This window comes from Anguilla anguilla, chromosome 1 (assembly GCF_013347855.1).
Source record: "Anguilla anguilla isolate fAngAng1 chromosome 1, fAngAng1.pri, whole genome shotgun sequence".
Taxonomy (NCBI): Eukaryota; Metazoa; Chordata; class Actinopteri; order Anguilliformes; family Anguillidae; genus Anguilla; species Anguilla anguilla.
Window position 1 is genome coordinate 31465324 of NC_049201.1, and position 26592 is coordinate 31491915.

The window sequence follows — 26592 nt, forward strand, 5'->3', positions numbered from 1 at the left end:
CATTAATAATGAAGCTGAGTCCTAAGTAAGCTGAAGTCCTAAAAATGTCACCTATTTCAGAAAACAAAAGCAGCTTTCCTCTTCCATTTGGATGTCACCACAACTCACTTCACGGTAAGTTATGAAGCTGCTTGTGCATCAAAATGTTTGTCTTTTTTCATGAATAAAGCCCCACGCTTCATAATCTGAGGATGTGGCCTAACATCGGACTACCTGTATTTCGGTTTAAATTGTATCCGACTTGTTATGAACATAGTTGAAATGGGTGATGACTACTGAAATGTTAAAACTGTTTGAAGTAAAATTTCATAGTGCTTGGCTAAATATTTTCTTAGTAAATGAGCTAAATCTAAAAACTGTAACATTTATGGCCACTCTCCTCTACTTTTGGGTCCCCCAGTTGTACTTCAGTGTTGTGTGGGTTGAGAATAGAAAGTGATCATGTGACTAGCTCCCAAAGCTTTGCGTTAGTAAATAAGAGACTGGTTTTGAACTAATGATCCTCCACTCTGAGAAGAAATTCCTCTACCATGTGCTCCTGCGAAACCTGGAACCCCTAAATCTATGATGGCCAGTGGGTGCCATGTCCAGGTTTTCAGTGGCCTCGGTCCACTGATATGAGTCTATTCATGTTATTTAGATCTCTTTACGTAGAGAGGGCACAGTGTATGTCAGGATACTAAATGCCTTGTCCACATTGTCAAAAAAGCTCAAAAAAGCTCCAGAACTAAGGACTTCTGGTGTTTTTTTTTTGGGGGGGGGGTTTTCAGTTCTCTGATTGACAGGGGTCTCCAGGTCTCTCTAGTGAAGGACTGCTTTGACACTTATTTGTGCTTCACAGAGTCCCCCAACTGGGCTATTTTGAGGTCTACTTGTCACAGCTGTTGTCTCTGTGCCCCTACCCTCTACTCCTCCCCTCTTCTCTTCCATTCTGGTCTGTTTTCCCCTTCTCATTCTGGTAAGTGGCAAGACTATCTTTGGCTTTGTGTGACTGGAAACTGTTCAGACATTACAGTGCTTCTTATGAGTAAGGTTGTTGTGTTTAAATGTTGTTTCTGCTGTTGCACACGTGATGGTTTTGCTTTTCTTGTGTCCGTTCGGGCTTTTTAATTAAATTTTTTCCATAGTAGCAGCCAGACAGGCATACCGAGTAATCATCATGCTCCATTTGACTCACTATCATATGGTCCTCGTAACTTTTCTGCACAACATTTGTGTGCAATGTGTATTCCGAACACAAGTATTCTGATAAAATGTATAAAAGGAGCCATAGTTGGAAAAATGACTTTTGGTAGTGATTGGTGGCAAGCATAATTTACACAAGATAAAACTGAAATTTACTGTGGATGCAGAAGGACATGACACCAAGGTGGGTATATGTGGAGGTACAAGTACATTTTTTTGCCATTGCATATAATGGCACATATTCCCCTAGTGTTTGAAGTTGTCTTGCTGTATGATTTGTAGTAAAGAATAATAGAATGAACACTGGAAATGGCCGCTACACTTGTTTTATCTGAAAACCGCTGACAGCGACAGAGTCGTGATTGGAATAAAAATAGCTTGGCCATATAAAGACATCCCAAATATAGACCATGGCTGTTGAACAGGTGCCATGTTGCCACTTGTGGAAGCGTGGGGGAGTGGTGAAGGGGGTGTGGACAAGAGGCAGGGCATTGGGGACAAATTCTGTCAGAAGCTGGGGTAAACACCATCAAAAATAAAAATAAAAACTTGCATGTGTGCCATACATCACACAATACATCAGCAATTCTCTTTCTGCAAAAGTGGGGAATGGTGTGAGGTACAGTATATGCTAGGACAGACCCTCATCCACTGTGCAAGTATAAAACTCAGCTGAGGGAGGGAATGACACATCTTAAGCCTGGAAACTGATTTATGATGGACAATCACACACTCCCCTCTCCTCCCCAACAAGCCATGTCCGTTAGAATGGAGAGCCATTTGCCGATGTCGGAGGCTACCCCCAGCCAGAGCGTTGCCCCTGCTGTGCGACCTGAGGGTGGGGTTGCTGAGGGGCCCAACACGGACCCTTCAGAGGATTTCAGCAGGCAACTGGAGGACATCATCAGCACGTACCAGACAGAGGCCAGCCCAATGGAGCCCGAGCAGATTGATGAGAGGTCACCTGGTGAGCAGGGCGGGAATACCACAGTTACCAAGGAAATAAGCACTATCAAGGACAAGGACCAGAAGCTGGAGAAGAAGATGCTCAAAAGCTTGGGTGGGTGTTTTCCTGTTGAGTAAAACAGAATAAAATAAAATACTTTATTGATCACCAGTGGGGAATTTAATCTTTAATGTTAGTACCACTGGCTTACGCAGTTTGTTTGATGATGTACAAATTAAAGAGGAACGTGACTGACTTATCTTTAGTTTTATAACAGCGAGTCAGACACAATGGGCCTCATTCACAAAACTTTTCTTAAATTATTCTTACTTTTGTTCTTAAAAATGTTCCTACGAGAAAACAATATGAGACTCATGACATGTGCAGTGCAGACCTTTTTTTTGTGCATATCCTAGGTGTTTCAGATGATGAATGCTGGCTGTTTGTAAATTCTATTCACAATCCTGTTCATGTGATTTTCATAACGAAACAGCCATGAACAAATACAGATAAGAAAAAAATGATGAATGTCAAAATGTTCTTAGAAATGTTCTTATACACAGTTTACAATCAAATGTGATTGTACACGTTTCATAAATGAGGCCCAATGCTTTTTAACTTGCTGTTGTAATTTTTTTTTTTCTGTCACAAGATTATGAAAATTTAGGAACCCGTGCTTTATAAATAATATTCTATCGAATGTTTTTCTGTATTCTGTCACTTTTATGATTTCATAATTTTTATGATTTTATCCTGAATCTCAGAATTTTGTGGGAATTACATTACTGTGGGCAATTTTCATGTAATACAACTTGGGCTAACACCTTGTTATACTTTTTTCTGAATCTTTATACTTAATTCAGAAAGATTAAAAAAAAATATTTTTCAGATTTATTTATAGAATCCTTCCTGCCATGTTTTTTATAATGTATAACTGTGGAGTGCGAGATTTCTCGCTGTAGATGTGTGAGATTTCTCTGTTTTCACAGGAAAAGAGGCCATGCTGCTGATGCAGAGCTTGGCCAAACTGAGCTCCCCAGAGGAAAAACTGGAAGCCATCATTAAGAAGCATGCTGAACTGGTGAGTGCTGTCATTTATTAGAGACAGTAAAGCAATTCAAAGAGGAAGCATTTTGATGGAAGTATTTTAACAAAAGACCAACTTGACAAAGCTCCTGTGATATTTTCAAATGGTTCACCTTTTGCTCGTGTGACCAGTAAATATTGAAAGCCTTAATCTGAACAATGAATTAAATGTATAAATGTGTATAAATTTATGTGTATAAATTTTATTACACCTTAATTTTTGTAATATGTATTTGTCATCTATTTTAAGGACCCAGAAGCTGGTTTCAAATTGTAAATAAGAGTATCAATTTCTCTTATAGCCAACTCTGCAAATATTGTTTCTTTTTCAGAAACACATTGAATCTCTGTTGTTATTAATTCACTATTTTAGAAAAGAATATACAATGCAAAATAAAATACCTTTAGAAATATTAAAATGAATTCTGAATACATATATAGACACTGTCTGGCTGTTTACTAGAAGGATAAAAGCAATATGCAATACATAATAATGTAAATATATAAAACATTATATGTAATATACAATATACTGAAGAAATACATATATATGTTTTACATAATTGGAGCTTAAGATTACAAATGTCAGTATGAACCATTTTTCTGAAGGAAAATATCTTTAGCCGGCTCTCCTGAATACCGAGTAGGCAAGTAAAGTTACTCGCAGCATAACACTGTTTTCTCATGGATTTTGCGTCCATGTCCCTGCAGCTGGAGGAGCACAGGTCAGACCAGAAGCAGCTGAAGGTCCTTCAGAAGAAGCTGGTGCAAGTGATGAAGGAAAAGGACCAACTCCAGGGGGAACACAGCCGGGCAGTGCTGGCTCGCAGCAAGCTGGAGGGCCTCTGCAGGGAATTACAGAGGCACAACAAGAATCTCAAGGTGAGCTTTCCAAAAGTGTCTGCTCCTTTGGCTTTCCTACTGTGGCTTACTGTATGTGTGTGCACATGTGCCTTCTTCAGTGCATGTCTGCATGCATTTGTGACTGGATACACACTTTGGGTTTGAGTTTTTTGTTTTTTCACCTCATTTTAAAAAACAGAATAAGAGCTTCAAAATGAGGTATCATTGTTGAGATTGAGTAAATATTTCTAGATATATATGCGAATATTGTGTTTTTAAAAACAAATATTTTAAAAGACATCTCAGATTTGATCTATGATTTAACTTTAAAACCATATCCTTTTTCATTCTTCTACTCACTTTATTAATTTGCCATTATTCTCCTTTCGCCAAGTAACTTTGAAACATTGACAACTGCTCTCCCTAATGAAATATAACGATAATACTTCAAGGAGTGCCCCTAAATTTTGACAGCCCTCATCAATAGGTATACCTTTGGCCAAGGTAGCCATCCCACAATACCTCGCATAGGATGCTTGAAGGAAAATGGCTTGCACGCAGTATCTTTAGTCTTCTTACATGCTAATTTGCATCTGACTCTTGGAGGACTAATGGAACCACTGTATATCTTCAAGTTGCAGATATCTGATTTTTCTGCACGTTTGTCAATGGGGACATAAGGTACAAGGCACCATACCTTACGTTTTATTGTAACTTGGCATCACAGAGACCGATAAAGTACTATGTTCATCTGTAAAACCATAGCTTACCAATGACGAACATGTCTGAACACACAAAACTTTTGTTAGTAACTTCAACATTATGGTGAGTCTAACCTACTGTAAAATATATTTGGACCAACCAGTCCCATTTAACAAAATCTAACATATTTATGCAGCGATTTGAATTTTGAAATTTAGGTGAATGGCAGATTTGATCTTCAGGAATGCAATTCTGGTTTTAACTCAGTTTTGACCAGAAAGTGATTTTGCAACATTTCTCAGCTCTCCTGTGAAATGAACAAGAGCGAGACATGTATCTCAAGTAAGGATGTCCCGATCCGATTCATAGATCGGTAGGCCCCCGATTCCACCATATTTTCTGGATCAGGTATCGGCTAATATATCTAATAGGTGAAAGGAGGTTGTTCCATAGGGTGGTGCTAGGTCGGAGAGTCACCCCTCGTAGCACGTCTGTAGTGGGGGCAGAACTTTGCTCGAGGATCTAAGTGCTCTAGCATGGATAAAGACTACGATGTAAATAATTCCATGTATAAGGCTATACCAGATCATGCAGTGCTTTAAAAGTAATAAGAATTTAAAAATCTATTCTAAATTTAGAGACCCCTTACAGCTCCTAGTCAGAAGTCTAGCAGTAGCATTTTGACCTAACTGGAGTCTCGATATTACAGCGACACTAAGCCTGTAGCCTCATTTTCATTGGAAAATCAAATCCAGTTAAACCCTCAATAAATATGAAAAATATAATATGATAGTTGTAGCCTACCATTTGATAATGGTGCACTTGGAGGCCATTAAAGGAAAAATGAAATACAGCCAGCCATATTGTGTGCCTGTAATTAGGTCTGTTTATATTCTCATGCAGAATTATTTGTTTTCTGTATGATTTGTTTAAACTTATCTTACCTGCCCTGGAATTGTTTTACTGATGTTAAGCCAAGCTGAGTGTTCTCAAGTGTAGGGTAGCTGTTCAATTTTAAAAACACAAATGGTAAAAAATCTGTATTGGATCGGTATCAGCCGATGCTGAATATTACTGTACTCAGGTCAGATCAGGAGACATAAAACCTGGATCAGGACATCACTAATCACAAACGCATACAGGGTCACAGTTGTGTGTGTGCGTGTGTGTGTGTGTGTGTATGTGAGAGAGAGAGAGAGAGAGAGAGAATGCTTGTGCGTGTGGAGAAACTGAGCCATTGCATCTATCTAACTTCATTCTGTGCAGGAGGAGACTCTTCAGAGGTGCCGTGAAGATGATCTGAAGCGCAAGGAGATCACCACTCACTTTCAGAGCACGCTGACTGATATCCAGGCCCAGATCGAGGAGCACAGCGAACGTAACACCAAGTTGTGCAAGGAGAACAGTGATCTGGCTGAGAAGCTGAAGGACCTTATTGCCCAGTACGACAAAAGAGAGGCGGTAAGTCCTTGGTTTGTGCTTTACCCTAGACTGGTCATGTGATCATCTCATCTTGCACCACAGAGGGTTCCAGAACCAGGAATTTGTTTCCAGGAAACTGAAATCTGTGAATTCTTTGCTTTGATGTGTTGTTTAATAATTTTCTGCATTCACAAATGGTCGGGAAATCTTTTGTGTGAACATGAAATCCAAAGTTCTGCGGTCATTGTGGAGTAATGATCAAGGAACTCTTTCTCCACAGAGTGCCAAAGGTTTCAGCTCTAGGTACAGTAGTGCCTCACTGCTATGCCATTAAGCAAACCATTTTATCTCATTTTCTGGGTAAGGATAGACCTATTATAGTTTCAGAGCAGCTGGCCACACTACACAACTAGAGATACGATTAGTTCATTGAGCTAATGACCAAGGGTCCCTGTCATGGGAATGAAGTGCACTCATTAGATTATCAGGGGGTGATATGGATGTTCACTTACTCATTGACATTTTACATTTTTTGGGCTGGATAATTTCTCATACACTCATATGTTTCCTCCACACAGAATTTGGAAAAGGTCTTCAAACACCGTGACTTGCAGCAGAAACTGGCTGAGACCAAGCTCGAACAGGCTAACATGCTTCTGAAGGACAGTGACGAAAAACACAAGATTGAAAAAGAGCATGTGAGTAGTGACAGTATTTTTCTCATAAGTTATATAACACTTTACTTTATACTATATACCATAAGGCATGAATAATGGTTTACTTTGCATGATATACTATCTGTTATGACAGTGTCTTACAGCTAATGAAAAACAACAGTCATAATGCGTAAAGTGATAAATGTTATGGTACAAAAACAGCACTGATGAGCTATGCTTACTATACTAGAAATGAAAACTGTCATATGTCACCCGTCTTGACATTTTTTGAGACTGCAGGGGTGTCAAACTAAATTACCAGAAGGCTACAGTGTCTGTAGGTTTTTGTGGTTCTTTCAATCAGCTGCCAATTAAGGCCTTGAGAACAAGGTCTGTGGATTCTTTAGCCAGTCTATAGCCGCGTTTCCACCAAAATTACCCGGAACTTTCAGTCCCAGGAACTACTTTACCAGGAACTAAAAGGTTCCTTCAGCCAATGGTTGTCTGCGTTTCCACCGGGGTCTAAAGTACCGCGAAGATTAGGCAATTAGCCCACTGACGTTGTCGTCGGTCCATCTGTCATATGATTTCTTCTGTAACCCCATACTACCACCGAAGTATTATTTTCTAATAACCGGGACAGCCCGGAGGGGTTTATTCCACTTATATACAACGGGTTACCAACAATGACTATATATGGTTACTTTTGTATTTATTGATTTTCATATATCCTCTCAAACACATTCATTAACAGCAGAAAACATGCACACGTTGAAAACAATTTGCTGTTTTATTACTTTCTCGTTGTCAATTCCATATAGGCTAATCGCAAAATGACAAGAATAGAACGAAAACTCGGACTTGCGTGAAAATGTAAATTAGTAGTGGTACAGCCACCGTTTGCTTTCCTTCGAAGTTACTGCTAGCCGAGCAGCGAAGTGTGCCCTCCAGATGCGAACCATGCACCATAATGAGTCCATAGTCTTCCTGGTCTTTTCGTGGAATGAAAAATGGCAGTAAAATTGAGTAAATTACGGCAGTCTGAAAAAGCTAAAGCGAAGATTACTAGAATTAACCTGTTATTTTACCCGGATAAAAAGTGCGGAAGGTGATTTCCAGTTTGCTTGTACTGTATCACCAATGTTAATTACGCAGAACTACCGCATACCTCACATAACTGTATCAAACGTTTGGAGTCAATTACAACGGGCTAACAAAGAAAATCCGAAGAAAATATTCAGCAACGAATTAATCCGTTTTGAATGTTTTGGTAGCCTACGTAATATGCTGTCCCAGCACGAATGCTTAGCATTTTATAAAACGAATACTAAAGCAAGAAAAGAACAGAAGAGCACACGTTATAATTCCAAGACGTTGACAGGTTATAACCAAAAGTAGGCTACTGCGCCGCATAACATACAAGTTTGATTTGAAGTTATTATGAAAATAAATTGGTTTGCCGCTGCATATTTTCAAACATGGCGGGTAATGGCGGAAAATAAATACAACACAAATGCTACGAGTACTCGACCAATCAGAAATGTTCAGCGCTGCATGCTCCACCCAAAAGGTTCCTGTACTTTCGGAAAGTACTACCCCCCGAGCAGGAACGTTTTGGGGGGTAAAACAAAGCCCCCAGAACTAAATTTAGACCCTAGTTCCTGCGGTGGAAACGCACTGAGTTCCTCAAAAGGTTCCTAGTTCCGGGGTATAGTTCCTGCGGTGGAAACGCGGCTTATGACTTGAATGAACTGCTGTTGCCAAGAACTCCCCAAAAACCAGCAGACACTTTGGCCCTCCAGGACTGGAGTTTGACACCTGTGTCATACTGTTTGGAATAGAAGTAAATGCCACTTGACACTGAGACAGTCCATAAATCCAGAAAAGTATTCTTTTTAATTTGGCCCTCAAATGTTCACTGAAATCATTTCAAATCAGGTTTGTAAATGTGTAAATTTAAATGAGGAAGACATTATCAGTGATAATATTTTAATTAACAAGCCCAGGTCAAAACCTAGTATATGGCTGGACCATAACTCGGCCAACCAATGGTGTAACTTCATCACTCACTCAGTCACTCAGTCACAGACACTCGCGTTTATAGGGCTGGCCTTACTGTTGCGGTCCAGCCAAAAAAACAATGATACATTATTTTGCATTTCTGTATAGGTCAATTGGCACTGACATATTTCAAGTGTAGTTCAAGTAAACTTACTACAGCTACAGCTGTAGTCCTATTAATACTGGCCATTATGACACACATGGCAGCTTTATATAACTTATTCCATAGTCTGGTATAATTTAATAAGCAAAGTGAAACTCACTTTACCTGTTATTACGCCTCCATGACCACCTTACTACAGCATTAACAGCAACATCAGTCATCAAGGGGAAAACAATACTGCAACTGCTTTTTAGATGTTTAGGGTTACATTGAAGATTTAGATCAAAGCCAGTACACCATGGCCACCTTTCTATGACGACAGCAACATAATGATACGTAAATATGTATTTGTTTATCCTCTGGTAAAACATGAAGGTAATTACAATATGTAAACCAATGTAAAAAAAAAAATTGAAAAATCTTTATAATTGAGAACCATTCCTATGGTCTTCATCTTCTCAAAGAATTGCCCCTGTTGCCATCTGACAGGGCTCCTCATATGAATATGATAACTAACTTGTGAACCTTTGCATAGGATCAGTGACACGGTACTGAGGCTGAAACCCACATGGTTATGCAGGCAGTACACAGTAAAGTTTGTACACAGTACAGTGTTAATTTTATTTGCCCACAAGCTTAAAAAAGTAAAACAAACAGTACATTAGAGAGACAGGACAGGATAGGTAAGATCAAGGGGGCTTATGCTAGTACTTCCCCTAGGGATATTTGCTAAGCTATAAGTGACAACTTATAACTTCATATTTTTCATGAGGTAATAATGAACAGAAAATAACACGAAAACAAGACAAGCTGATAGGTATATATAAAATAAAAAGTAAGCGAAGAAACAAAGGAAGGAGAGAATATAAATGAGCTGCCAAAATGGACACCTCAGTTCTTTATAAGACCATTGTCAAGTTTGATTTTAATAATGACTAGGATGATACTTTAGACAGGTTGTGTAGCATTCCATACTGCAGTCTATAAAAGTAAACTGACTGAGAGTAGTGCGATAATAAGGGGGGTGAAAATCTTTAGACTGCAATGTGGAATATGAATGGATATAAAATTTTGTTAAATTAGGTAAGTTATACTTTTCATACTGACATTAATACACTTACCTGGAAAGCATTCACATCATAAACTGACAATACATTACATTTTTTGACAAGAGGAGCTGATGGTTCATGTCGAGCTGAAAGGGTTGCCAGCCTTAGAAATATGTTTTAATTAAGAGAATTTCTTGACGGTAAGAGGGATATTCACTGGCCCATGCATAATGTTACAATAACCAATATATGGACAGACTAGACTAGTAGTGTTAAAAGATAAGATTTATTAACCAGAGAGCAGACTTTTCTGCATTTTTGCCTGGCTACTAGCTCACCCAGAAAACTAGCATGCAATATCAAAACTAGGCGATCTTGTGAGTCAGTAAAAGACTGTTTACGATTACATGCATTTGGATTCCGTGACATACACACACAATATAGTAGCCGGACCAAAGAATTCACTTGCATGTAGCCAAAACAGACTTTTGATAATGTCTCCTGAAATATTTATCGAAATCTCCCCACCGTCATTGGACACAAACAAAGAGTAATTCTGCATGTTTAAAGTAATAATCTCGAAGATTTTCATAAAATAAATGCCTGTTAAGTCACTATCTATCGCCGAATTCGGTAACAATGGTGATTGAGCCTATTATTATATTAATTTATATAATTATTATAATTTATGATTGAAGTACTGGGTGTCTGTGGCGACATTCCCTGGAAAAAAATCACAAGCGGTGCATAGTTAGTGACGCGTTTTCCATCACCCATCAGTGGTTGGTCCGCCAGAGAGGGTAGATGGAGCTAACGCAACAGGCCTCGCTCTTCAACTCACTTGTGTATGAGCGGCGTACAGTTTTTTCCGGTGTCTGCTAACAATTACAATAACAGAGGAAGGGGGGTTTATGGAACCCTAAAAGGTTTTTGTGTAACATGAGAGGTCGTATTATTTGTTGATGTCGATTTCTGGTACCGACTGGTACCGACCTCGCAAAACGTCTCTCGAATGCAATGCTACCTTGTTGCAATGTAGCTAACTAAAGGTCAGTTCAGATCAATGATTCGCAACGAGACTTGCAAAATTCCAAGACATCTGATTGTAAACGTTCTAACTGCACTTGGCGATTTGACAAGCTGGGTCTTTTGAAACCCCAGGCAAAGGCTTCAGACGCTCTGCAGATAACCAGTTCACACAGCTGCAATTTTCTCTGCAACATTCTAAAACCGTTTCGTCTCGTTGCGAATCATTGATCTAAACTGGCCTTAGCGTTACCGTTATTTACATCATCAGTTCATCAGTATTATATTATAATGATCCGAATAAAGCCATCTTTACACAGAGCATTAACCCGGGGTATAGGTGGAGCAGAGCCGGTCTGATTTCAGTGTAAAGATGTCAAGCCGGAGAAAACTAAATAAAAAATAACGACAGTATGGTTTCGCGTTGTTATTATTTTATTACACTTCCTCATATGTTCCTTCAGCCTTGATGCCCTTTTTTGATGAAATCTCCTTTTTTGTTTTATTCTTCTTGTTCCGATTGCTAATTTAACACCCAGTTCAGCTTTATTCTCGAACAGTTTAGCTAGCAAAACCAGAAACACCAGGGTAACATTTTGCAAGGCGGGTTTCAAAAATATCACAATCATTCACGAGAAACGACAGTGTTTATTGTGCACGAGATTACATAATTGCACGAGCCACAGCAAATCCCGCGGATTCTTCTCTGCAGTGTACAGGTGTTCATACCGGGCAAAAGGTGGATAAAAGAACGTCCTGTGTAAATTGATCATCACTAATTCTACCTCAGGTCTGCTACAGCATTTTAACCCGGCTCGGCAGTGTAAAGACAGCTTAAGTTAGCCTAATGTTAGACAATGAATGAGTATGTACATAATGTTACTTTTATAACAACCATTTTTTATTCAGTAAATACTAAGTGTTATAGTTGGCGTGGCCCAGGTACCAACTGACTGACGTCACACAGGCGACACTGGTTGGATTCGGTTGGATCTCTGGGAAGTGAGGTCCAAAAACACACCTGCAATTAGCCTACTGCTTTTCGTCATTGGTACCGCCAAAGAGAACGAAACGTAAATCTTCGAGATTGAACAATGTATTTCAGGTTAAAGTTACATGCTTGATGGATCTACATAAAAAGTTGTTTGTTACATTTGGCCCCACTCCCACATATCATTGTAGGTAATAAAAAAAATAAAAACATAGCAATAGACTTCTGGAAGGCATCTGGAAATTTCTTCAACTAAACAAATATTGCATTTACAATATTAATTATACCTTAAATAAACATATTGTAGACTAAAATGACAGTGTATTAAATTAAATTGAACATGATAATGTCTCATGGACAACTTGAATGTTTTTAATCCAATTAAATGGCATTAACATAATGTTGTTAAGGATCCATATGAGGGATTTTGGTGAAAAATAGATTGATGATCATAGAGGAAGCCGCTGTCAAGTGTTTTAGAACATCACAACAATCATGACGTCGATGGCATTTTTTATTTTTATTTTTGCACTCTGCCTCGGTCTTTCTGGCTCACTGTCACACTCCTCACACTGTCATCGACATTCATTTCCTCCCTTGCATCTGATTCAGCCTCACTCACCTCTTCGCAACATTGTTAACACGTCAGTTTGTGGCCAGTTTTCACTTCGTTTTAAATCTTTCTATGACTTTGTACAACTTTATATGACTGGGTTGTAGCTAAAGTTAGCTAACTAAATATCCTGAATAGCTACCATAAGTCATACAGTAATAAATGTAATAACTAATAATGATTACATTTAGCCTACTAAGCAACACAAATGCATAGCCTATGGCATTGGCAGCCTTATCATTTTGCAACAATATTAGCTACACACAGCGATGAAAATTATCAAGCATACAGGCAAGATGTATGACGGTCAAATTGACCGTTCATGGCCATTTAAGTATACATGTATATCTTAATTTCCTTATGCAATATTGATATTCAAATTATATCAATATCAGAATGTTTAATACATAAGTTTATGAAAAGTCATACGTTTATGGGAGCCACATGGATTTCATGAAGGCAGATTTATTGATTTTCTTAATGTGACAAAGGTGAAATTTCATGTGGAGTAATGTGAAAAGGGTTCTGTCACCCATAGCAGCAGTAATTATTTCAGAATATTTGACTATAGAATGCCGGAAGTAACAAATCAGAATCAATCATTCAACAAAGTCATGTAATAATGAAAATCGATGCAGTCTTTGACCATGTATTTACCAATCAGAACTGAGTATTCAGCCAAGCCATTGTATAAGTGGCATGACATAACCACAACTCATTCAGTCCTGCATAAGTACTGTTTTTGGGAGTAAATGAAAAATCACAACCTTCCAAATTGTTTGCTGGTTTAAACATCCATATACAGTACAGTCTTTTTAATGAACAGCATTTTGTCCTGTAAATATTGCAGATATTAACATTTATGCAGTAATTTTTGGTTGTTACAATTGTACCACACCAATTACAACTGTGCACATACTTAGCTGTTGGAACATTGAACCACGTTAACATTTTTTTTAAATTGTACACAAACCATCTGTGATCACCTCAAACTTAATGTGACTTACTTGTAGTAGACAAGTGGAATTTCACAGCTTTTGATCACATTAAAATTGGCATTTTAATGTCATTGGCATTGCTGTAAGATCTGGAAAATTGTTTCAGTGTTTGTTTACTACATAACTGACTAGTGGGGTCTGGGGGGATCGGCGAGAGACTGCAGTGTGGAATGGTTCATGTAATGTGCTGTGTGCTGCAAAAAATTTAGTTTACAGAGAGAACTCATACTGAAGTGATTTTCATTTACCCATACATCTCTGAAGACATATCTACAAACATTAGAGTCAGTTCTGACTTTTACATGGCTGTTCTCTGTTTGACTGCAGACCACCAAAATCTGCCTGAGAAATCTTCAGGCTGGTCTTTAAATCCTGCATCTCCATGGTTAAGTTAAGAATGTCTCTACCTAAATTTTCAACGTGGAAATTAGTTGAATTAACAAATGATTGTTATAAAAAGCTATAATTATAATAAATTATAGCTTTTCTTGTGTTTGTTAATTAGGTCTTTGTAAAAAAGTTTCCAGATGCCAAATAAATTCTGTTGAATTAGCACAGGACATTTTACTGTGTAGGCTCAATTCCTGATTCTTGTACACTTTATAATCCATTTTGCTTCAATAAAACATCCAGCTGCATAAATGTGTACCCAGAAGCCCTGCTAAACCAGAAAATTAGAATTAGAGACTGGCATCTGACTCCACAAACAAACCTTAAATTTAAAAAAACAAAGTAGATGAGGCCTAACACTTGTTTTTCCTTATTGTGTGGCTGGTTACAGCTATTGAAGCAATTAGCTGAGTGGAAGCTACAGGCCAAACTTCTGAAGGAGCAGGAGGGCGAGATGAAGGCACAGGTAAATATCCACAGAAACACCACATAATCTCTCTCCTCCCCAACCTCCCCCCTCCCCCTCCCCCTCCCCCCAACTCCCCAACAGCCTTCTTCTTAAACAGCAGCAGGGGACATTCACTGAGAAACAATATTTTGTCATTCTCTTTGTAAATATTAATCAATTTTTTCCTAAGGTCATAAATAATATTTCAACATACTGAAATTTAGTGCACAAATCCAATGGGAATGTGATGTTCCTTTCCAGCAACTGTTTTTGTCAACTGAAGTAGAACTTCAATGTTACAAACCTCAGAGTAACATACGGAGTCAGCAACTGAACCAAGTATGGAAATGGAAGTAGCATAGGTAAATTCATCTTATAAAGGACCTTATGATCACCGATGCAAAACTGAATGCATCGCATGAAAATGAGCCTTTCCATGAATTTAAAAAATATTCAATAGTCACTTTCAAAATTTCATGTTTCCTCCAATCCCAATGTGTCTACTTTACTTGCGAGTCTTAAACTTAACCCTTTGAACAAAAGCACCTCCCCAGTGTGTCTATATCAACTGGTGGCAACAGACTTTTGGATGACCTGGATGGCCCAGCATATTCTACAGTATGTGCCTGCTCCAAGCCCGTCTGCTTTCTAAAAAGCTATCAAATGTTGGATAATTTAGAAGAAAACATTGCATTTTTTTCCATTTACATATGTAGCCCTCCCACCACCAAATGCTCATTTACATAATATAAGCCTACATAGGTAATACTGAAACCTATGAAACTTCCACTAATACACTAAAATGCATGGGAGGAGCTGTGATGGGATGCACCAGTTTACTCTATGTCTAGGGATCTCACTTGGGAGACTGGGAGGCCTCAGGTAGCTTTAAAGATGTTAGTATGTAGCTATACTGCTTGTGAACAATGACTCCCATGCATAAACACTTTGACTCACTAGCCCCCACTTTGAGCACTCACACTCAAAGAACCAGTTATTTTATTAACCTAAAATAGTGCTCTACTTGTGCGTAACATGTAGCCTATAAGGAGTAAAACCACAATACCAAAATACACCAAATTATAATGGGCTTAATCAATTTCAAGAGTAAAATATGCAATAACACTATACACAGTCCAGAATATATCTTTAACTACAATAGTGGCATTTATTTAAAAAAAAAAAAAAACACCAAAGTGCCATCAACTTGACGCCATTCAAACTTAGGCAGCCCATACACACTGCATGGCCCTTTTAACTGTCACAGTATTAAATGAAAGAAATGAACATGAAACCAAAATAACAACTAAAGAAAATAACCCGGGGTTTTAGGCTGTTCGTGCACAGTTTGTCTTTATACGTTGGCGCGCATGTTGGAGCTCATATGAATCCACACAAGAATAATGCTGAGGTTTACTCACACACACAGGAAAACAAGTCACTGGCGATCGAATGCAGGTCCGACACAAACACACTCGTCCAGCCGCGTGCTGTCCTCTTCGTGTGGCTAGCTGCAGGTTAGCTAACCCGAAACAGTAGAGAAAACACTTCGTCGAGAAGAAAATAAGAAAAACTGGAATTTACACCAAAACGTCCGCACCTTCCCATCCCGTACCGCGACTTAATTCAATGACGATGGCGAAAACCGATAATCAATTCCAAAACTTGCATTCAACTCAATTTCACTAAACAGTTTTACGATCTCTCCTGCACCGTGCACCATCTGCTTCTCTCTTCAGTTCTCTCTCTTCTGTTCCGACTCTTCTCCTGCAACCCACTTGACCTCTTGTCGAACCCCCCATCACGCAGCGTGATTGGACAACATATCTTTTAATCAGCACAGCAATAGGCGCCAGACAGTTCACTAAAAGTTTAACCAGACCTTCACTCTCCGTGAACTTTCTAAAGTAGTTCTCGTTTTATCAGCTTCTATCACGTGAACCAATTATCTAAACCACACAGTAGCATAGGATAAACTGCAGCTAGCCCCACACGAACGGCACAGAAAAAAAACACTGGCCTCTCTGAACAACATTACCCAAATCCAAGAATTAATGAATTAATGAATACATTGCAAATATCAGATCAAATTGGCAAGCATCTTCCAAGGGCACTACACATAAAGTAATAAATACATTTCTGTCCTGTGTGAAGAAACTGTACTCTATTGCATATATCAGGCCTATTCAACTAGAGGCCCGCGGGCCGGATATGGCCCTTTTCTATGGCCCACAAGAGCGGCCTGCAAATCAGTCTGGTATGTGTGATATGATAAATAAAACTAAGGTACATATCTCTGAGCTACTTTGAGACATCTGAACCATAGACTGTATGATCTGAACCAATATGGTATTGGTTACGTCTTTTTAAAGAACCTATGTGCTGTGATTGGCTGCAACAGGATTACACCCCGCTCCGCACCTGCCATTCGCTCAGTCAAACCTCACGTTGCATTCTGGGCTGGCGGGCCACAGAGAAACTCACGTTAGCTAAGCTAACAACAAGCTTCAAAATGTCTCTCTCGAAGCCAAATAGACGTAAAGATGATTGTGAAACTCGCCAATTCCTCATTGAATGGACTGACAAGTATTTATTTACTTCGCCAGCTATAACCATAGCTTTCCTACTTTTTTGTATGGACTGGCTGCTGTCGAATTGATTATAATGATACAATTGAAGTTAAAGAAAAGGGATGCGCGTGACTAGTATATTCCATATAGTAATATATCTATTAACATTATACTGTAAGGGTCATTTGTAGCCATTAATTGAAAAAGTATTCTGTGTGGTCCACGAACCCCCAGTGATTTTCTTAATGGCCCACCCGCTATTGAAGTTGAATAGCCCTGGTATATATGGTTTCCCTGTCTCACTATGCACTCTCAGAAAAAAGTTTTTTTTTTTTCTTTTTGGCTTGTCTCCATCGGAGAACCCTTTTTGGAGCCCTTTCTTCTGAGAGCGTCGATAGTAGATAATAGGCCACGGTCATTGACACAGATTAAGCTTAGTCTTGGACTAAATTGAGTTTTGTATGGAGAACCTCCATACAGTTTAGACTATGACTAGACTTAATATGTGTCTGTGAAACTGGCCCTTAAAGTATTAATTTCTTTAATACAGCAGAAAAGGTTCATTTTAAAGGTAAAGTTGTCCCTGCTAATCCTTTACTTACAACTAGGTTTGCTTTTGTGTTTTTCTTTTTTCAGCTCAATCTCTACTCTGAGAAATTTGATGAATTCCAGGGTACTGTATCCAAAAGCAATGGTGTGTATGCCACCTTCAAACAGGACCTAGACAAGGTCAGTGTTGCTTCATTATCATCATATCTCTGTGAAAACAGTATTTAGTATGACCAGGAGTCTGTTGTGGAGGATCACAATTTGCTTTGTACTGCAAGGGATCTACTCTGATCTGGGACCAACATACAAGTTCCTTGGGTTACTGTACAATACTAACTGCCCAGTGAGGCACACAAGGGCTACCAGATGTCATCTGAGAGATGCCTCTCCTCCATTGTGTGTGTGTGTGTGTGTGTGTCCATTCCTGGAGGGTCAGTATGTATGCTGGTTTTAACATCTATATTCATATGCAGCTCATGACTTTTGAAAGCTCATGCAGCTCATGAAAATTATGATAAAATAAATGACTGGGCTTCTTCAATAATGAAGAGCAGATGTTGGCAAGAAATCTAAAAACAGATTGTTATATATGAGATATTTACAATTATATTACAATTAGATAATTATGTACAATTAGATATGATAATTGTAAAAGGCATTCACTGTAAGGATTTTTTGTAGATGGCAAAGAAGATGAAGAAACTGGAAAAAGAAGCAAATTCCTGGAAGTCAAGGTTTGAGGGGTGTAACAAGACACTCCTGGATATGGTTGAAGAGGTGAGGTGTCCCTCTCCCTTCCTTTCTACACATCCTGTCAAGCTCTTCATTTCTGCATAGCAACAGTCTACATCAACAGTAATAGTAAACTCAGTCATTATAAGGTGGAAGAGACCTCTGTGTAATCCTAGAGGAATTTCAAAGAATTTTAACAATGACCACGGTGTAATATTTGTGTGACTTGTAAGAAGACATCAGGTTCAGATATGGCCTATAGCAGAGCTCTTGTCTTTTTGTGTGAGATCATAAAACCTGCATATCTACATTTAGAAATGTATTATACCATACATTTCCTGTGTTAAATCAATTACGGTATCTACTTTATTTCCATAAGAGGTCATTTCAAAATAACAGCCAAGAGACAGATTTATTTCAGCTTTTATGTACTATATCAGATTTTCAATGGGTCAAGAATACGCTTTGTTAGTATTTGGTGGCATTGCCTTTTAATTTCTTAACTTGAATCAAACACTTGGGGTAGCCTTCCACAAGCTTCTCACAATACTTTCCCGGAATTTTTGCCCATTCCACCTGACAGAACTGGTGTAACTCAGTCAGGTTTGTGAGCCTCCTTGCTCGGACACACTTTTTCAGTTCAGTCCACAAATTTTCTATGGGATTCAGGTCAGGGCTTTGTGATGGCCACTCCAATACTTTCAACTTTGTTGTTCTTTAAGCCATTTTGTTACACTTGGAGGTATGCTTAGGATCATTGGGCCTCATTCACCAACCGTTCTTAAGAAGAATTTTATTCTTAAAACCCACTTATGCAGTTTTTCACGAAGATTCTGACATTCACCAATGTTTTTCTTATTTGGAATTTGCTCTTAGGTAAGAACAGAATCTACGCACACTCAAGAGCACACTTATGCACGTTTGAATGCCGACATGTTTGTGCAATATAATCGGTAATTGCATTTTCTTCAATTCTACAGTTGTATAATATTATATTTAAATTAAATAATATTTTTTATCATTTATAATATTTTTTAATAATTATTTTCATTATTTTAAGGTGCATTAGCACTAAGGTGCCAGTTTCCGCCTCAGAGGGTGTTGCCTCAGCGGGAGTTCATTGGTAAATAAATGATACAAATCAAAACCATTGTAGTGACCTTTTTATTTTTGGGGGTTTCAATTATGCAATATTTGGTCTATACTGCAAAGCAAATGTTTAAATTTGAATACAAACTAAGAACTTAGGTACACTTCTTAAACAATGGACATGTTGAAGAAGAGAACACTTAATCAGAGGCGTCACTAGGGGGGTGTGGACCGCACCGGGTGACACCATCAGAGGGGGGTGACACCAAAATGACTGGCAATAATTTTTTTGTGCGTTTTTTGTGTAGCGACGGGTTTGAAACAACTAATTTCTCCGATGCAGTATTAATGTGACGAGAAGCGCTTTGTCGTTTGAATGAATAACACGCAATTTTTGCACCCATTCCCACCAGCATTTTTTTTTCCCCTCAGATTTTACATCAAACCTTTTTTTTTTCTTAATCAGTTGTGCGCCCTTCTCCGGATACAGCGTTCACTGAACGAGTAATAGCATCCCATGCATCTTTTTTGTGTGTGTTATTTTATATCCACTACTGACGCTACTAAATATGACAGGTCGTTTGCTGTTCACTTCCTGCAGTAGTACCTCCGCTTCAGAACTACTGAAGTTTTTCTTACGTTTGGAGTCCGGTGCTCCACCATCTTTAAATTGTCGTTTGAGCATTCTTGACTTCTCTCTCAACTTTTCTTTTCAATTTCTGTGTGTGATTTCTGTGTGTGCACATGGCCCTGCAGTCTCATACCCTTTTATGGGGATTGGCGAGGCGTTTACCTATGCTAATTAGAAACAACTAGCACACGCTTTCAACTTACGTAGACAATGGGATTCATCATCATAAGAACACTGGTGCGAACAATTCTGCGGTTTAAGAACACGTCATGAATCTGACGTAGACTTTTCTTAGGACCATTCTCAAGAACAAATTTAAGAAAAAACGTAGGAAGATATTGGTGAATGAGGCCCATTGTTCTGCTGGAAGACCTTGTTGCGACCAAGTTTTAACTATCTAGCTGATGTCTTGAGGTGTTGCTTCAGTATTTCTAGATAATCCTCCTTCCTCGTGATTTTTTGAAGTGCACTAGTCCCTTTCCAGCAAGACACCCCCACAAATGATGCTGCCACCCCTATGCTTCACAGTTGGGATGGTGTTCTTTGGATTAAAAGTCTCACCCTTTTTCCTCCATACATAGATCATTATGGTCAAACAGTTCAATTTGTGTTTCATCTGACCAGAGAACACTCCTCCAAAAGGCTAGGTCTTCATCCTGGAGATCACATGCAAACTTCATTTGGATTTTTTATGCCGGTCTTGGAGTAGGGGCTTCTTCCTTGCGCGACAGCCTTTCAGGCCATGGCAATGTAGGATTCTCTTAATAGTGGATGTAGATACTTTGGTACCTGATGCCTCCAACTCCTTCACCAGTTCCTTTGTGGTTGTCTTTGGGTTCAGTTGAATCTTTCGGACCAAAGTTTGTTCAGCCCTGGGAGTTAATTTGTGCCACCTTCCTGAACGATGCAGTGTCTGTGTAGTCCCAGGTTTTTTATATTGGCATACAATTTTTTGTACAGATGCCCATGGTACCTTCAGTTGTTTGGAAATTGCTCATAAGGAGGAACTAGACTTTTTTTCTGAGGTCTTGGCTGAGTTACTTGGATTTTCCCATGGTATCAAGGGCAAATAGGCAATGGCTCTAAAGGTAGACCCTTAAATACAGCCACAGGTGCCAATTAATTCCCAATTAACTCCTAATTATTGACAATTGGCCAATCAGAAGCTTCAAAAAAGTAATTACATCAATTTCTGTAATCTTCCAGACTGTTTAAAGAGACAGTCAACTTGGTGTATGTAAACTTTTGATCCACTAGAATTCTGATATAGTGAATTATAGCTGAAATAAATCGGTCTCTATTCAATTGTTTTAAAATTACCTCTGATGTGAACAAAGTAGATGCCCTGATTGACTTGCCAAAAGAAATTTACGGTGAATATCTTTAGCCTAGGTGTATGTAAACTTTTGGCCTCAACCGTAACGTAGGAACTCAGCCAATCAGCCGAGATAAGGGTTTCTGTTAAGTACATAAGTAGTATTAATCACAAAAAACATTTAAATAAAATGTTTGCGTTTGCAAAAAAAGCCTCAAAAGGGGAAACTAAATTCATCAGCCACAAGGCTAACACAGAGCTTTGAAACAGTAGCATAAGTCTACTGTACTTCATACAACATGTACTCACCACTGGACAGATTGCTGAAGATTAAAACCTCTCAAAGAGCCTAATTCATACTCTTAGAGTAGGTGCTCTGTACAGTGTATTGGCAGTTGTGGACATTAAACCCAGAAAGCTTACAGATTTAGCACTTTTATAAATCATGCTTTATTTCCAGAATCCCCATGTGTCCTATTTGGGACCACATACCTTGTTTCAGCAGAGTTTGACCATAAATTGTTCCCTTCTAATAAAATAAAGCCCTGTGACATCCTATTTAACAATGTTTCATTGCAATGTTACTGCAACATTGTTGCAGCATCATTACTGAGACATTGTAGAACATTTGTTATAGTTAATTTTAGGACATACAGGTGATGTTCTACAACTGATGTAACCTGAGCATTATAATGGTAGGCTGCTGAAGCATTCCTGTAAACTAGGTTCATTTTCTGTCTTCCCTGGCGATGTTTGTCAGCTAACATTGCCTAACATTACAATGGTTAGGTACTTGAATTTGTAAATGATTAATTAAATGCAATGAACAATGTTAAGAAATGTGTGGTTTACAAGTCAATTAGTTAAAAAATCAATGGAGGACAAAATATGTATTTTTCCCATTGTACACTTACCCCAGCTATTGGTCGTAGTGGTGATGGTGAAGTTATTAGCAATGTCACTGCTAAGTCATACATTCCGGCCACTTTTATCTGTACTCTGACTGGTGTGGTGTAATGGTTAAGGGACTAGGCTTGTAACTTAAAGATGCTCAGGGTATTAAGAACTCAAACATGTCTAGGTTGTGCTGGAGTATCTAGGTTGTGCCTGTCTGTCTAATGTATCTGCTTTCTTCACCCAATAGAAAACGCTGAGAGATAAAGAATTTGAGGTCTTCACCATAAAGACCCAGAAGTTGGAGAAGCTGTGTCGAGCCCTGCAAGAGGAGAGGAAGGACCTGCTGCTGAAGCTCCAGGGGGCCCAGGAAACCCAACAGTTGGATACAGAAGTGAAAGTAGATGCAAATCAGGCAGAGGCGAGAGTCGAGGAAGGGGTAACCCTAGCAGAGACTCCCACCGAGACGCCCCTGACTAAAGAGCTGGCCAGTCTGAAAGCCCAGCAAGCCCGACTGCAGGAGATTGCCACCTCATTTGTGGTCTCACACGTGTTAAAGGAGGACCCAGAACCCAGTGAACATGCTGAATTCCCGCAGGCCCCCCAAAACACAACAGCCTCCAAAAATTCCCACTCAGCAACCCCTGACAAAAACCCAGCAGAACTGAGCACCAGCCTGCCAACTCCCTCTGAGGAAAACACAGAAAATCTGAGAATCAGTGACATGGAATCAGTCGACTAAAGCAAATGTGCCTGTAGGAATAAGTATGCTATTCAAATACCAGTTTTGCCCTTCACTGTGACCAACACATTTAAGCAAATGTAACCTTTTTTCTGATTGATCTCATATTTTTTGTTGATTTCTAGTTTAGCAGCTAAGACTTAAACAATATTTCCCTGATCAGTCATCAGAGTTGTGGTGAAAATACAAGGCAGAAAGATTAAATGGATCCCTTAATTAGTAATCCACAGTTTCAATATTTAATTTTGTTACCCAGTGATAGTATCTTTAGCGCAGTGGCCAGCTGAAGAATGCAACAGGCAAATGATTTACCAGGAATGAACAAAAACTCTGTGTTAAGTAATCGAAATGTGGAACAGGATTTTAAAAAATACATTATTCATTGTCACTGTTCTAATTTCTAATAAAGATTGATGCAGCATACTTATTGCAAGAGCATGTATTGCTTCATATTATTTACTTGTACAAAGAGATTTTTTGAAGGTAATTCACGGCAATGCATTATCCTGTAATTACTTACATAAATAATGTAGTAAGCACCCAGATACAGGATCAGTAAAATAGTTCATGCTCCTGTATGTGATTGAGGGGAAAAGGGGCTCATTAGCAATAATTAAGCCAATGAAAGTACTTTCAAGCTACAGCAGCCCAACATGATGAATAAACTCACAGTAAGATTATGTATAGCATTTGGAACAGAGGACAGACTGCTTTCACACTGGACACATTTTGTTTTTTCTGTGTTAGCTGGCAAATGATTTATGCTAATTAGTAGGAATGGGTACGAGTAATGGATTGATCAATTACTTGTTGGATATGTATCTACTCAACCTTTTTTATTTTATCATAAAGGCTATGCATACAATTATGTGTTGGAACCATTTATTAATTTATCATACAGTATGATATAGTATGTAAAAAATAATAATAAAATATGATATTTCATCATCTAATACAAACAGAATAAAGCAAATAAATATTTTGAAACGCATGTTTTGAAGGCAGTAATAATTTTTGTTGGTAGCCGTTGTATAAGCGAGATAATGCCCGAGGAGTTATTTAAATGCCATCTGCTGAGGGAAATTGCCTGAAGCAAATTTACCACCTCTGCCAATTGTAGTGAAAACATGTATTTCAAAATATGCAATTCCATTGCAGTGGAAACGTAAGTATCTCAGCAAATTCCATAGTCGCACAGGGCTTGGTGCTGGGTCCTCTCATTTTCTCTCTTTAAACCAAATCACGTGGTCCAGTCCAGTGCTTGACACATTCCTATGCAGGTGACACAACACTTTTTCTTATTTTTTTACTTTGACACCCAAGTTCTGGTGCAGATCTTTGCATGCCTGGCCAGGGACAGCTGTAGCCTGCTGCCCTAGGCAATATTGTGGACCGGGGAGAAGCATGCTGGAGATAGCAATTGCATACCCATTTGGTTATCCCCCTCACCCCTTCTCACTGACCCAGATGGAGGGCACTGTAGGCCTGGCTGACATTGCAGCCTGGATGTCCACCTACAACCTGAAGTTAAAACTGGGGAAGAGAGATCTCCTGTTCCACCCAGCAAACAGCTCCCACCAGATTGAAGTGTCAACCACTGTTGATGGCTCCACAGTGTATCCCTCCTATTCAGCTTAGAACCTCAGCATGACCCTGGATGGCCAGCTGAGCTTCTTGGGATACAGTACATCTCAACAATCACCTCCATCCTGTCCTTCAGGTTCACAATTCAAACATCAGAAGAATCCACCACTTCCTTACCTGAGAGGCCATCAGGCCACTGAAACTGGCCCAGAATGCTGCTGGTCTTTTACCTCCCTAAATTTGCACATTCCACACCACTTTCGAACACCCTTCATTGACATCATTGGGCTGCCTACATTTAATTGAAATCATTTGCACTAGCATACCAAGCTCTAGATGGTTCTATGCCTTCCTATCCTCTGACAATTACTCTATACACACCAACTAGACCGCTCAAACTGCCAAATTACTGACGTGTAAGTTGTAAGTGATGCTTTTCACACCAAAGAAACAGGGTCACTAAAAGAGGATCAGTCAACTAAACAATTTTGAAGAATGACAGGTTTAGGTTTGTGATTGACTTTTGGTATTAACTTCTCTCTCCTTGCTGTGAACTTTTACAAATGAGGGAATTCAGTAACATTTCCTACCTTTGGACTCAAACCACTTTGTTACAAACCATGCTTATCACAATTTTACCACCCAAGATGCCTAGGCGTATGTGGATTGAGGGTGTAACATTAAGGTAAATATGACTAGGTGATGAGTATAAATTGTAAGGGACCAAGCCAGTGAATGGGGAAGATTAGTAATAAAACATGTGCAAGAGTAGAATGAACTTAGTGCGAAGTGAAAGGTGCATACATGTGACAATAGTTAAATGTTATATACACAAGCGGGTGACAAATTAAAGGAAGAACCAGCATAAAGTGTCTTAGTAAGGTATTGGACCACCGCGAGCTGCCAGAACAGCTTCAGTGCACCTTGGCATAGATTCTACAAGTCTCTGGAACTCTACTGGAGGGATGGTACATCATTCTTCCAAAGGATATTCCCTCATATGGAGCATCGCGTTAGTTCTGGTAGGCCACGAGAGTCAAGCCACTCCGTCATAATCAGCTGATGCTCAGCTGAGTGATGTTCACCTATCACAGTACATTCACTTAACAGGGCGGTCTACTTAAACAGCCTCCCTCAATTGGCTGCTCCTCCTGCATCCAAGCTTGCTGCACGTTGCTTTGTAAATTCCCTCCACCACCCCAGCTCCATCCCTATGTGTTAAGAATTTGTATTGCTCCACCCGTATGTGTTAAAAAAAAATTTTGCGTTGCTGCTGGATCTGTTCTGTGTTTACCCCTCTAGGGGGGTTTGGCTGCTGGTCTCCTGGTCTTATCCACGCGGGCTGCGTGGTTGGTGGGAGAGCTCCCAGAACAGAGCCATACCGCCAAACATAACTGTATTGCCTTTATTGTTAATAAAGATCTTACTTTGATGACAGTGGTCCTGACAGAATTGATGTTTTGATGATGGTGGTGGAGAGCGCTATCTAACACATCGGTCCAAAATCTCACATAGGTGTTCAATTGGGCTGAGATCTGCGAAGGTGACAGCGAAGGCCGTAGCATATATTCACATCATTTTCATACTCATCAAACCATTCAATGACCCCTCGTGCCCTGTGGATGGGGGCTTTGTCATTCTGGAAGAGACCACTCCCATCAGGATAGAAATGTTTCCTTATGGGATAAAGGTGATCACTCAGAACAACTTTGTATTGATTTGCAGTGAATCTTCCTTCTAAGAGGACAGGTGGACCAAAACCATGCCAGGAAAATGCCCCCTACAGCATAACAGAGCCACTGGACCCCCTCACTGCCAGGGTCAAGTGTTCAGGCCTGTACCATTCTCTTGGTGTACGCCGCACATGCACTCGCCCACTTGTCGAAATATGGTGGAGGATGACTCATCTGACCATATGACTTTTTTCCACATCTCTGTAGACCAGTGCCTATGCTCTTTGCACCACT

The 26592-nt window shown here is 39.3% G+C and overlaps 1 protein-coding gene across 1 annotated transcript; it reads left to right on the top strand.

Annotated features, from left to right (window-relative positions):
- The first annotated feature begins 854 nt into the window (after nt 1-854).
- txlnbb (taxilin beta b) lies at nt 855-23474 on the top strand. Its single transcript, XM_035406627.1, has 10 exons — nt 855-958; nt 1940-2245; nt 3121-3212; nt 3929-4099; nt 6029-6223; nt 6763-6882; nt 14463-14537; nt 17726-17818; nt 18320-18415; nt 22550-23474. The coding sequence occupies exons 2-10, from the start codon at nt 1942-1944 to the stop codon at nt 23039-23041; spliced, it is 1638 nt and encodes a 545-aa protein (XP_035262518.1). The 5' UTR covers nt 855-958; nt 1940-1941; the 3' UTR covers nt 23042-23474.
- Nucleotides 23475-26592: the final 3118 nt, after the last annotated feature.